Genomic DNA, 12522 nt, shown 5'->3' on the forward strand with positions numbered 1-12522 from the left:
CTTTATTGCTATTGTGTGATTTATTAAAAGAAAAAAAAAGACTCTGTTCTGACGGTCTCCATGAACGCTGCTTTAAATTGGCCTTTCGTGTTGTATTTGTTTTTGCTAACAACACTAATATTATTAAGCTATTATTTTCTTCAAAGGAAGAGCTTTTTTTTTATGGCATCTGTTTTGAGATCCTGTTAGTAGCAGACTTCAGATTTTGTTCTCTCTCTTCTTCTATACTTGCAAAAGAAATTCTGGATTTCTTTCCATCAACAGTTATTGCAAGAAGGCTGAGTAGTAACCTGATAAAGCAACATTAAAGTCTTTTATATTTGTTTTCTCAGGGTTGTAATTTCATTGATGTTAGCATTCTCTGTGGATATGTTCACCTACAGAAGTTGGATCTTTCAGCGAATAAAATTGAAGGTATGTAATTGTCATTCTAGATTGATCACTGAATTATCTGAAAACTTAAACGTTGCAGTATGTAATATGGTTTAATAATACCAGACTTGATATCACTAATTTGTGTATCAATTTACATATTGATCCTTTGCTTTCCATGCAAAAAAGACACTGATAACTGATGAGAGAGAAAAAGGCGCAGATCTGCAATATGATGATGTGGCTGAGATGCAGTCAATGATATTTAAGACTAGGAGATGGAATGTTGGCTTTATTTTTTCCTTTTAAGAGATCGATCATTACTTCTTCATACTCCCTGAATATTTAATGATTTGTTTTCTTTTCCTCTGTTACTCAGTGCAGATGAATTTGTCTTTTTTTTTCTTTAACGGATTCTTTATTTTGCATTTGCATTTATATTTTATTACACTCTTTATTTTGCATTTAAAAATCTTATTTTTAAAATTTAAAAAAAATTTTTTTTGAGATGGAGTCTCACTGTTGCCCAGGCTGGAGTGCAGTGGCATGATCTCACTGCAACTTCCGCCTCCTTGGTCCAAGTGATTCTCCTGCCTCTGCATCTGGAGTTGCTGGGACTATAGGCACGCACCACCACACCTGGCTAATTTTTTGGATTTCTAGTAGAGATGGGGTTTTGCCATGTTGGCCAGGATGGTCTCTAACTCCTGATCTCAAGTGGTCTGCCTGCCTCAGCCTCCCAAAGTGCTGGGATTACAGGTGTGAGCCACTGTGCCTGGGCCTACATTTTGCATTTTAAATCTGTTAGCTCTTTTATCCTTATTATTGAGCACCAGGGATTCACAAATACATATTTTTCATTCTTTTTTTGCTGTCTTTATTTAGTTGATTCTTTCAACTCTAACTCCACCATTTGTAGTTCTATATAATATATTTGTTATGACACCTTGTTCACATTTAATGAAATTAGTCTTACCATTGTCAAATTTTCTTCAAAGCTTGATCCTTGTTTATAATTTTCTGATCTTATTTGAAGTTGACAGTGTACAATGTTTTTCTTTAGATTTCTAGGGAAGTGAGCAAATCATTACTTCTGACCTGCTTTCTTCACTGATAATCTTTCTGCTTGCTTCTTTTGCCTGCCTTTTTTATGACAAATAAATGTTGCTGATATGTCTTCTCTGTTTGATTTTGGGTTTTTTAAATCCCCTTCTAGGACCCTAATAATTAAAGTCCACTTTTTAACGATTAAGAAATATTCTAGCCAGTTTTCATTCTTAAAATGCTACTGTTTTTGAAAGACTTTTCATTAATTTGTTCCTAGTTTTCTAAAGCTTTATTATGGAAAATTACAAATATGTGCACAAATAGAATGTTGGAATGAATATTTGGGTTCAACAATTGTCAGCCCATCTATATACCTCCCTGCCCCGCTTCCCCAGGGTTATTTTAAAGCAAATCTTAGATGGTCATCTCATCAGAAGGCCCTTTCTAGTGTTTCTGGCAGGAGCACTTCATACCTCCGCGGTTGTTTCCATTTGCTGGGTAGGAAATCTTGGAGTGGTGGGGGCCTTGCCAATGCTCAGTGCTGACAACAGGAGCAGGGAGCCCACAGTTACGCTCCAAGCGTTCCTCTTCAGCCGGATTAGTCCTCACTAACCTTGGATGGCACATTTCATTAGTTCATCAACTGTTTGAAAGCCTCCTGTGTGTAAGGTACCGCATATGTTTCTTTTTGTGATGACAGCCTCACTGGTCTCCTGGTGTAGGCCAAACTTCAGACTGCATGCGAATCACCTGGAAGCCCTGATAACACAGATTTCTGGGCCCCACTCTCAGGGTTTCTGATTCGGTAGGTTTGGGGCGGGGCCTGGGAATTTGCGTTTCCAATAAGCTCCTGGATGAGGCTGATGCTGCTGGTCCGGGACCACACGCCGAAAACCAGTGATGGAGACACGAGGAGCTCCTGCCCTCTGGTGGGCAAGGAGGTCACTGCACTGATAGGGACAACAGGCCCGCTCGAGTTCAAAGTCCAGCAACCCAGACCAGGGACTTTTTTCTGTCTTGATATGAAAACACTGGCTATCTACAGTGTGTGAAATGCACTCACCATCTCTTTGTCTCTAGCTAAGTACTAGCTGCTGCTTCTGCTTCAAGAAGGATCTCCATTTACCTGCCCACAGAAAAATCATCTTTCAGGAGGGTTTGGGGGTCCCGTGAAGTTCATAGAGTTGAGACCGCTGCTGACAGACATGTAGCTGAGCTTAGCGTGGACAAATGGATGCCACTTGGAAAGCAATTAGTTTCTCCTTAGGTTTCCTCGAAGAGTTCTTCCTTGATTTGCTGATTCATTTCTGACAAAGTGTTAATGTCTCAAAGTATTGTCTCTCCTGGAACTATTTACATTTAGTAAGGAAGGGCATGGTTTCATCCAGAGAAATAACATAGAAATTGGGGGGAATTTTCTGGCTTCAGTGACTATTGAGAAGGGAAGATACCAGAAGGCCCCTTATGTAGCGTGTCCTACCCACCTCAGGGCAGGGCCCCAGCTACTCCAGGCTGGCTTCCTTCCCCAGGTCTGCATGTGTCTGTGCCACCTGGAGAAAGGTAGAAGCACTTTGCTTGGCTTTGGGTGAGGAGGCTCCATTCTCCCACTAGAGGCCATCCCCAGGGGGTTGTAATAGCGCATACTATGATCTAGAACGAGGAGAGAGAGGGAAATGCTAGCATTGTTGCCATTTTCAGGCGGAGAAAGGACTTACTGGTAGAGACAGGGCCATAACCCTTGCTGTGCGACCCTTCCTGATTCCTTCCCTAATTCATTCTGCTACCTCTGTGTCTGCTGTAAAGTCATAGAGAAAGGTAAAACAATAGTTCATATCTTTTATCTTTTATATGTAATTTCATTAGCACTATCCTTTATTAGCACAGTAGTCCTTTACTTAGTGTTCAAGATTCAAAGTGTATGCTTGGGATAAAATGCAAAACTCGGATGTAAGTTTGATCCAATCCAGAGTCAAAAATCCAATAATAGCAATGAGTTAAATCACTTCAGATACTTAATGTGATCTAGTGCTAAGTCCAACTGAAACAAAATTTAATTTACAGCAAAGAGAGTTTCCTAATTGTGGCATTTCCACTCTTTATGAAAAGATCTAATTTAGTTATTTAGGGGCTAATTATCAAGAGGATTATCTAAGGCTTTTGCTTCTCATCCTTTTCTCAAAGGCTGACAAGTTTTGTAGCATTTCATTGTTAGTGGCAGAGTGAGTGGGCATGCGGAAGAGGCCGCAGGGATTGGTTACTTGGCTGCCCCCAAAATAGGGCATACAAGGATTGGCCACCCCCGGGGAGAGGATTAAATTATTGACTCATCGAGAGTTTTCTACCTTTTTTTGTATGTTTCACATACTCCTGATTTTATTCCTTTCACTCATGGAATAATTAAGAGGTCTTTGCAACTGTTATAATTTTAAAATATTCTGAGGTCATGAATACTGTTTTTAATGTCTTTGTCTTGTTATTTTATTGGCTTACTTTATTCGGTATCTGTTTCCCTCCACAGATTTATCTTGTGTGAGTTGTATGCCTCATCTCCTGGAACTTAATGCTTCTCAAAATAATTTGACTACATGCTTCAATTTCAAGCCACCCAAAAACCTCAAGGTAGACTTTATGAATACATTAATTACACATGTTAAAGGGGTTTGCAAAAGTGCATTAAATAAGCAAAATAGCACTCAAATAGAGAATTCAGAGAGAATAAGATACAGATGTGAGCAATGTAAGTGTCTGAAATGAAATAAAAAAGAAGGCTTTGTGTATCCTTTATTTTGGAAAAGGGAGCTGGTCTGTCAGTGGATAGGCTTCCTGGAAGCTTTGTTCAAACCTAGTGTTCAAACCAACGAACTTCCCTCTGGTCTCCTCTTTCCCTCATTTGAATAGTAGTTATTATTGCACTTTTTTTGTTGTTATAGCGGAACAATTTTTAAAAAATATTACTTGGTACATTTTATTTATTTAAAGAAATGCATTTTATTGTGTATATTTGAGATGTACAGCATGATGTTATGGGACATATAGCAGAATAATTTATCTGAAAAATTTTATATCTGAATAATCTGTAAAAATGTCCTAGGCTCAAACTTTGCCCTTTTATTTATCTAACTTTACTTTTTAAGAAAATAATGCTTTCAGATCTCCATTCTTGCTTCTCCGTGCATGCTTTTGCATTTCTGAAGCAGAAATAAACTACCTGTGAACAATGGTGGATGGAATAATTTGCTATGCCCTAGAGCAGTGAGTCTGTTGCTTAAATGCATGCCCAAATCACCTGTGGTTCTTGTGAAAAGGGAATTCTGACCCATTAGGTCTCGGGTGGGGCCCGAGCCTGTGATTGGTAAACACCTTCCTGATGACGCCACGCCACTGGTCCATGGGTCATACTTAAGTAGCAAGGTTAGAGAGAAGTGGTTCCCACACTTTTCTGCACATTGGAATCACCTGGTAGAGTTTTCGGACCTACTGATACCCAAATCCCACTGCAAGAGATTCTGATTTAAGTGGTCCAAGGTAAGGCGTGGGCTTTGGGCTTATTATTTTTGGAGACAGATTGGAGTGCAGTTGCGCAATCTTGTCTCACCACAACTTCAGCCTCCTGGGCTCAAGTGATCCTGTCGCCCAGGCTGGAGTGCAGTGCCGCAATCTTGTCTCACTCTCACCGCAACGTTGGACTCCTGGGCTCAAGTGGTCCTCTCACCTCAGCCTGAGTAGCTGGGACCACAGGCACGTGCCAAAACACCCGGCTAATTTTTTTGGTATTTTTTGTAGAGGTGGGGGTTTCACCATGTAGCCCAGGCTGGTCTTAAACTCCTGGACTCAAATGATCCACCTGCCTCAGCCTCCCAAAGTGCTAGGATTACAGGTGTGAGCCACCGCGCCTGGCCTGGATGTTTAAAGAGACCATCAGGTGGCTTTAATGTGCTGACAAATCTGGAAACGATCGCCCTGGGTTTTGTGATTAGTGTTGTTGTATTGGACTCAAATATTTAATTAAAAAGTTATTTTAAGGAATGGACATCAACTATTGCCTTTTATTATCTATTAGTTTTATTTTATTTACAAACCGAATTAACTTAAATCCAAAATATTCTATGAAGAGTTGCACAAATATGAAAATCTGTTTGAAATCAAGAAACAGTCATTCCCTTATACTGATGAGAGACCTTAATTTTCAATTTTTCTTCAATTTTATATCATTCCATTATCAATAGTGCATTTTTCCCTTTGAAATTATAGTTTTTGCCAGGATGACATTCCTTTGTGCAAAGAAGCCACACTAGGTGCCTATTTATACTCAGTGTGGGGCCATATGGTCTTGAGGTTATCAGGAATTGAATTTGCAGAGCTGTTTTGATTCACCTTTTGCTGTTCCATTCACCTTGCCTGAAGCCACAGGGCAGTCATTCATGGTAACAGCATGACCCCTGCCCCAGGAAAAACTTTGGAGTTTCTCCCTTTCACACCCCTTCCTTGCACTCTCCCAGAAAGACCCCACAAACGAACAATAACAAATCATAGACCCCATCCTTAAGGTTCTGAGCTCCTGGAGAATTACCAGCAAATATATTGGTCATTTTAGAGAAGTGTGTACCAAGTGCCAGGCTGTACCCTGAGGTGCTGCAAGCCATTGTGAGCTCTGTGTAGACCTGGGAAGGAATGATGGTGTCCTCCTGGTGTTTCTTTTTTTTTTTTTTTTAGATGGAGTCTCATGCTTGTTGCCCAGGCTGGAGAGCAATGGCAAGATCTCTGCTCACTGCAACCTCTACCTTCCAGGTTCAAGCAATTCTCCTGCCTCAGCCTCCCGAGTAGCTGGGATTATAGGCATGAGCCACTACACCTGGCTAATTTTGTACTTTTAGTAGAGACAGGGTTTCACCATGTTGACCAGGCTGGTCTGAAACTCCTGACCTCAGGTGATCTGCCCGCCTCGGCCTCCCAAATTGCTGGGATTACAGGTGTGAGCGGCCACGCCTGGCCTCAGGTGTTTTCAGTGTGTTATTTAATCCTCCCAATAAAGCTGTGGGGCTGTTTTGATACTGTCCCGATACTGAAGCATGAAAGGTTAGGTAACTAACTTCACCTTTGCTGGGAGGTAGCGGAACTGGGATTGAACCCACTGTCTGAGACCCCATGGCCCACATCTTTCCAGTAAGTCAGGCTCATGTACTATGCTCTGCCCTCTTGAGAAGCTCCACTTCCTTTTCATTTAATATTTGTGAGCCTTGTACCACCAACCAGAGAGAACATGCATTTCCTAGAGCAGGGACTTGTACGTGCACTCTTTTTGTATTTATTAGAATGCTTTTGCTTTTACTAGGTGAAAAATGTTAATTTGACTTGATGACTACTTTTTCCAAGCTCTAGGTTCCAATGGTAGTCTAAACAGTGGCACAAACCCCTTTAAGGTCTTTCAAGAAACCTGGCCGGGCGCAGTGGCTCAGGCCTGTAATCCGAGCACTTTGGGAGGCTGACATGGGTGGATCACTTGAGGTCAGGGGTTCAAGACGAGCCATGGTCAACATGGTGAAACCCCGCCTCTACTAAAAATACAAAATTTAGCCTGGCATGGTGGTGGGAGCCTGTAGTCCCAGCTACTTGGGAGGCTGAGGCAGGAGAATCGCTTGAACTGGGAGGCAGAGGCTGCAGTGTGCCAAGACTGAGCCACTGTACTCCAGCCTGGGTGACAGAGCGAGACTCCATCTAAAAAAAAAAAAAAAGAAAAGAAACCTAATACCATAGCTACACAGGGAGCATAGTATTAGCGTTTGCCCTGACTGAGGTGTAGGTACACAGATGTCATACTATGGCACCAGAATGAAAGGTGTTGATGAAAAAGTGTCAATGATAAGTAAGCCCTATCATGATAAGTTTATTCCTAGTCTATTATTATTCTATAGAAGAAAAAAATGAATGTTAAACTCCATTTACATCACGCCAAACTGACTTATTTCATAGTATGCATTTTACATAGCTCCCATTTGTATATGCATACATTTGGTGTTCTGATTTTTTAAACAACACTTTTATTTGTACATTTCAATTTCTTCATATGGTTTGCTAACTTGTATTTTACTAAGTAGTCCTGTTGCTTGCTGTATTGCAATTGACTTCATCAGTTTTCTACTCTTGCCATTTGAGTTGTTTCTAAATTAGTTTTTAGTATTTACTATATAAAGTTTTTAGTACTTAAAGGGTTTAGTATTTAATGTGTTGCTAAAATAATCTCCATAAATTTGGGGGGTGAAATCACTATTTTAAAGGGCATGGAAAAATAAGAATAGTGCTTATTATGTAATTGCTTGATGGTTTTCCAGAAAATGATTATAATGTACCCAGCAAATTATGAATGCAATGGTTCCAAAACTTGAGTTTTTCTTTCCTTAAAAATTTTTTTTTGTTTATCTTTTGCCAGTAGGTGAATAGTTAAAGTTACTTAATATTGTTTTTTAGTCTTACATGTTTGACTAGGAACAACAGCAGTTGCTGAAAAGGCTTTCCTACAGTAGTCAATTTTGAGAAAGAATGCAAAGTTGAAGAGGCATTGCCTGGAGATGAATAAGAAAGACTAGGCCGGGCGCGGTGGTTCGCACCTGTAGTCCCAACACTTTGGAAGGCCGAGACGGGTGGATCAGGAAGTTGGTCAGGAGATCGAGACCATCCTGGCTAACACAGTGAAACCCCGTCTCTACTAAAAATACAAAAAAAAAAAAAAAAAAAAAGCCGGGTGTGATGGCACACACCTATAGTCCCAGCTTCTTGGAAGGCTGAGGCAGGAGAATTGCTTGAACCTGTGAGGCGGAGGTTGCAGTGAGCCGAGATCGCGCCACAGCACTTCAGCCTGAGTGACAGAGCGAGACTCCACCTCACAAAAAAAAAAAGAATATTCTGGCATTTAAAGAGTAGCATGGGACAATATATGAAAATAGGAATAGAAAAGGTAAAGGAACAGGAAACAAGATATGCACAGAAATGAAGTGAATACAGGTTACTGGGCAGTAGAGAAAATGAAATGTTTGTGGGTAAGGATGAAATTGAGGTAAATCCTGAAGGAAGACCAAGGAAATTTAAAATAAATGCTGAGCGTGGCTGCAGGAATTGAAGGCATTTAGGTTACTGGGCGGTTCCTGTGCACCATGAGGAAGAGGCCTTCTTACTATCCCTCAAAGTGGACAGAAAAGGATCCCAGTTAGAAAATGATTAAATGGCCATGCGTGGTGGCTCATGCCTGTAATCCCAGCACTTTGGGAGGCTGAGGCGGGCAGATCATGAGGTCAGGAGATCGAGACCATCCTGGCTAACACAGTGAAACCCCATCTCTACTAAAAATACAAAAAAATTAGCCAGGTGCAGTGGTGGGCACCTATAATCCCAGCTACTCAGGAGGCTGAGGCAGGAGAATCGCTTGAATCTGGGAGGCGGAGGTTGCAGTGAGCTGAGATCACAGCACTGCACTCCAGCCTGGGTGACAGAGCAAGACTCCTTTTCAAAAAAAAAAAAAAAAAAAAAAATGATTAAAGACAGATGACTCTTTTAGCCTTAGTGTGTACTTTCAGTAATGAATTCTAACTCTACATTCAGAAATACCTTCTTCTTGTGCAGTTAATTATTGTGGTAAATATGAAAAATAAAATATTAATATAACATCTTGTTCTCTTTTTCTTGCCAGAAAGCGGATTTTTCCCACAACCAAATTTCTGAAATTTGTGATTTGTCGGCGTATCATGCTCTCACTACACTAATTTTGGATGGTATCCTTTGAATAAGTAAACGGGAAAATTTTAAAAACAATATAAAAATTAAAGACTACATATTCAAGAATTGTATTAGATTACATGGACTAGTACCAGATAAGCAATTTAATAGAGATGTGACTCATTTAAATTGACTAGGAATTGATATTCACAAAATGAGGGCCGGGCGCAGTGGCTCACACTTGTAATCCCAGCACTTTGGGAGGCCGAGGCGGGCGGATCCCGAGGTCAGGAGATTGAGACCACAGTGAAACCCCATCTCTACTAAAAATACAAAAAATAAATTAGCCGGGCGTGGTGGCGGGCACCTGTAGTCCCAGCTACTCGGAGAGGCTGAGGCAGGAGAATGGCGTGAACCCGGGAGGCGGAGTTTGCAGTGAGCCGAGATTGTGCCACTGCACTCCAGCCTAGGGGACAGAGTGAGACTCCGTCTCAAAAAAAAAAAAAAAAAGAGGATAAATATTTTATTTACCAGGAAATGAAACTGTGAGTCAAAACTTGTCAAGAGTATCTTACCCTTGAAAAGCTAAGTAGGATAGTCATTTTTCTGATAAATGTAGGCTTATTCTTACTCTAGAACCATAGAAGAAGTTCTGTTGTAATTAACTCCTTTCTCAGTCGGGTGCGTTGGCTCACACCTGTAATCCTAGCACTTTGGGAGGCCAAGGCAAGTGGCTCATCTGAGGTCAGAAGTTCAAGACCAGCCTGGCCAACATGGCAGAAACCCTGCCTCTACTAAAAATACAAAAATTAGCCAGGTGTGATGGGGTGCGCCTGTAATCCTAGGCTGAGGCACGAGAATTGCTTGAACCTGGGAGGTGGAGGTTGTAGTGAGCCAAGATTGTGCCACTGCACTCCAACCTGGGTAACAGAGTAAGACCCTGTCTCAAAAAAAAAAAAAATTAACTCCTTTCTTCAAATTTGCTGAAACTTGTGCCCTATTTTATATAAATTCAGTATTTGAAAATCTAGATATGGTCATAAGGAAAATTAGTGATTCTTTATTTTACAAAAGAGTTCATGATAAGTTCTCTTTAAGTAGTAAGCTTTTCTAGTGTATTTTAAATATGCTTTCATTTTTTTTTTTTTTTAAAAACAAGTTTTGATTTGATTTGCAACATACCTATTTCATGAGCCAGGCTCCCATGCAAGCAGAGCACCTCCTTTAAAGACAGCAAGCTCCAACTTCTAGAGCCTAAGGGGCTAACTGGAGATCTGTGAGTTTAATGAGCTTGAGTCTCTTCTTCACACCAGAGACTGATGTTTTCTGGGTGGCAGGGGAGCCAGTACCTTCTCTTTCTCAGTAAGTATCTTTCTAGTCACCTGAGGATTTTGGGGGACAGAATGGAGAATGAATTGATTGCCTTGGGTGCCTCATTCAGGGATGTGACAGCAGCTAGTACACACTACATTTGTGATAAGGCTGAGATGAGGGACAACAGAGGGTACATTTTCTTGAAGATGTATCTTGTAAAAGAAAAAAATCTTTAATTCATATATGATGGAAAGCTTGGAACATAGCACCACTCCCTTCAGAACTTGTGTGTGAAAACGAGCAATTAGTGGACATTTAGATGGTGCTTAAATGAGCAAGTTTTCCTGATTATAGCCTAACAGAGAAATTAGAAGGGAGCAATATAACGTGTTTTGTTGACAAACTAAAAGCATACACATTAGCAGCATATCTCTGTAGAACCTTCACTTCATGCTTGACTATCATGTATTTTGAGTTTGCAAAGAGATAGCTGGACAATCTAGAAGCTATCTGGCTCAGACATCCATTTATCTCAGGCTGTGTAGAGTGCTACACAGGAAGACCACAGCAGCAGCATCACCTGGAACTTCATAGAAATGCAGATTCTTGGGCTCCATTGTGGACCTAAGAAATCAGAATCTGCATTTTAATAAGACCCCCCCCCCAAAGCAATTTCAGTGCACATTAAAGCTTAAGAAACACTGGTTGGTCTAGGCCAGGCACGGTGGCTCACGCCTGTGATCCCAGCACTTTGGGAGGCTGAGGTGGGCGGATCACGAGGTCAAGAGATTGAGACCATCCTGGCCAACATGGTGAAACCCTGTCTCTACTAAAAATACAAAAATTAGGCTGGGCGCAGTGGCTCATGCCTGTGATCCCAGCACTTTGGGAGGCTGAAGTGGGCAGATCACGAGGTCAAGAGATTGAGGCCATCCTGGCCAACAGGGTGAAACCCTGTCTCTACTAAAAATACAAAAATTAGGCTGGGCGCAGTGGCTCATGCCTGTGATCCCAGCACTTTGGGAGGCTGAGGTGGGCGGATCACGAGGTCAGGAGATGGAGACCATCCTGGCTAACATGGTGAAACCCCGTCTCTACTAAAAATACAAAAAATTAGCCGGGCGTGGTGGCAGGCACCTGTAGTCCCAGCTACTCAGGAGGCTGAGGCAGGAGAATGGCGTGAACCCGGGAGGCGGAGCTTGCAGTGAGCCGAGATGGTGCCAGAGATGGCGACAGAGTGCGAGACTCTGTCTCAAAAAAAAAAAAAAAAAAAAAAAAAATTAGCTGGGCCTGGTGGCATGTACCTGTAGTCCCAGCTACTCAGGAGGCTGAGGCAAGGGAATCACTTGAACCTGGGAGGTGGAGGTTGCAGTGAGCCGAGATTGCACCACTGCACTCTAGCCTGGTGACAGAGCGAGACTTTGTCTCAAAACAAAAACAAGCAAACCAAAAAAAAAAAAAAAGAAACAACACTGGTTTGTCTAGAAGTCAGCAGCCCCTAAACTCTTGCTAGCCAGAAAGAATTCAGCAATTGGGGTTCCCTGAATGCTGATGGTGCCACGACAGTCTGGAGTTTGTTATGGAGATCTCTTGTCCCCTAGAAAAACATTCTGTGTTTTGGCATGGAATTGTCAAAGAAAACAACTCCACAGTATTTTGGACTCAAAACACAGTTGAAAACATTTCTATCAAGAGAGTCTTAATTTCTATATACATTTAGCTTTCCATGTAAAAACTAAAGTATCGTGACTTTGTAAATGTCAGATATAAGGAAAAAAGGAATTAGCGTTCTTTTTTTTTTTCTTGACATTAGATGTAGCAATTGAGTCTTATCACTAAAGTATAAAAAGCTGTAATTATTACATCAAAACTAATAGAAGTTCAGAACATGGGTATATAATTAGAGTGTAACATGGCACCATTTCTCACCTGCGTTTTAAAAAATGCAAAAACAAACTATCATTCATCAACTATTAATGAAATAAACTTCTTAGATCTCTTGCAGTTTTGAAAAGATAGTAGGATAGTTTTGAAACAGCATGAAATATACTTCTTTCTCTCCTGTTCTGTTTAAGCATATCA

The 12522-nt window shown here is 41.1% G+C and overlaps 1 protein-coding gene across 6 annotated transcripts in view; it reads left to right on the forward strand.

Moving 5' to 3' along the window:
* LRGUK (leucine rich repeats and guanylate kinase domain containing) overlaps positions 1-12522 on the forward strand; it is a 157178-nt gene that overhangs the window by 12666 nt on the left and 131990 nt on the right. For all 6 annotated transcript variants that reach the window (XM_032753545.2, XM_058426861.1, XM_058426879.1 and 3 more), the window contains exons 3-5: positions 333-414; positions 3938-4038; positions 9101-9182. In XM_032753545.2, coding sequence (XP_032609436.1) covers positions 333-414; positions 3938-4038; positions 9101-9182 — 265 coding nt within the window. The remainder of the gene's footprint in view (positions 1-332; positions 415-3937; positions 4039-9100; positions 9183-12522) is intronic.

This window comes from Hylobates moloch, unplaced genomic scaffold (assembly GCF_009828535.3).
Source record: "Hylobates moloch isolate HMO894 unplaced genomic scaffold, HMol_V3 SCAFFOLD_1, whole genome shotgun sequence".
In the NCBI taxonomy this organism is placed as follows: Eukaryota; Metazoa; Chordata; class Mammalia; order Primates; family Hylobatidae; genus Hylobates; species Hylobates moloch.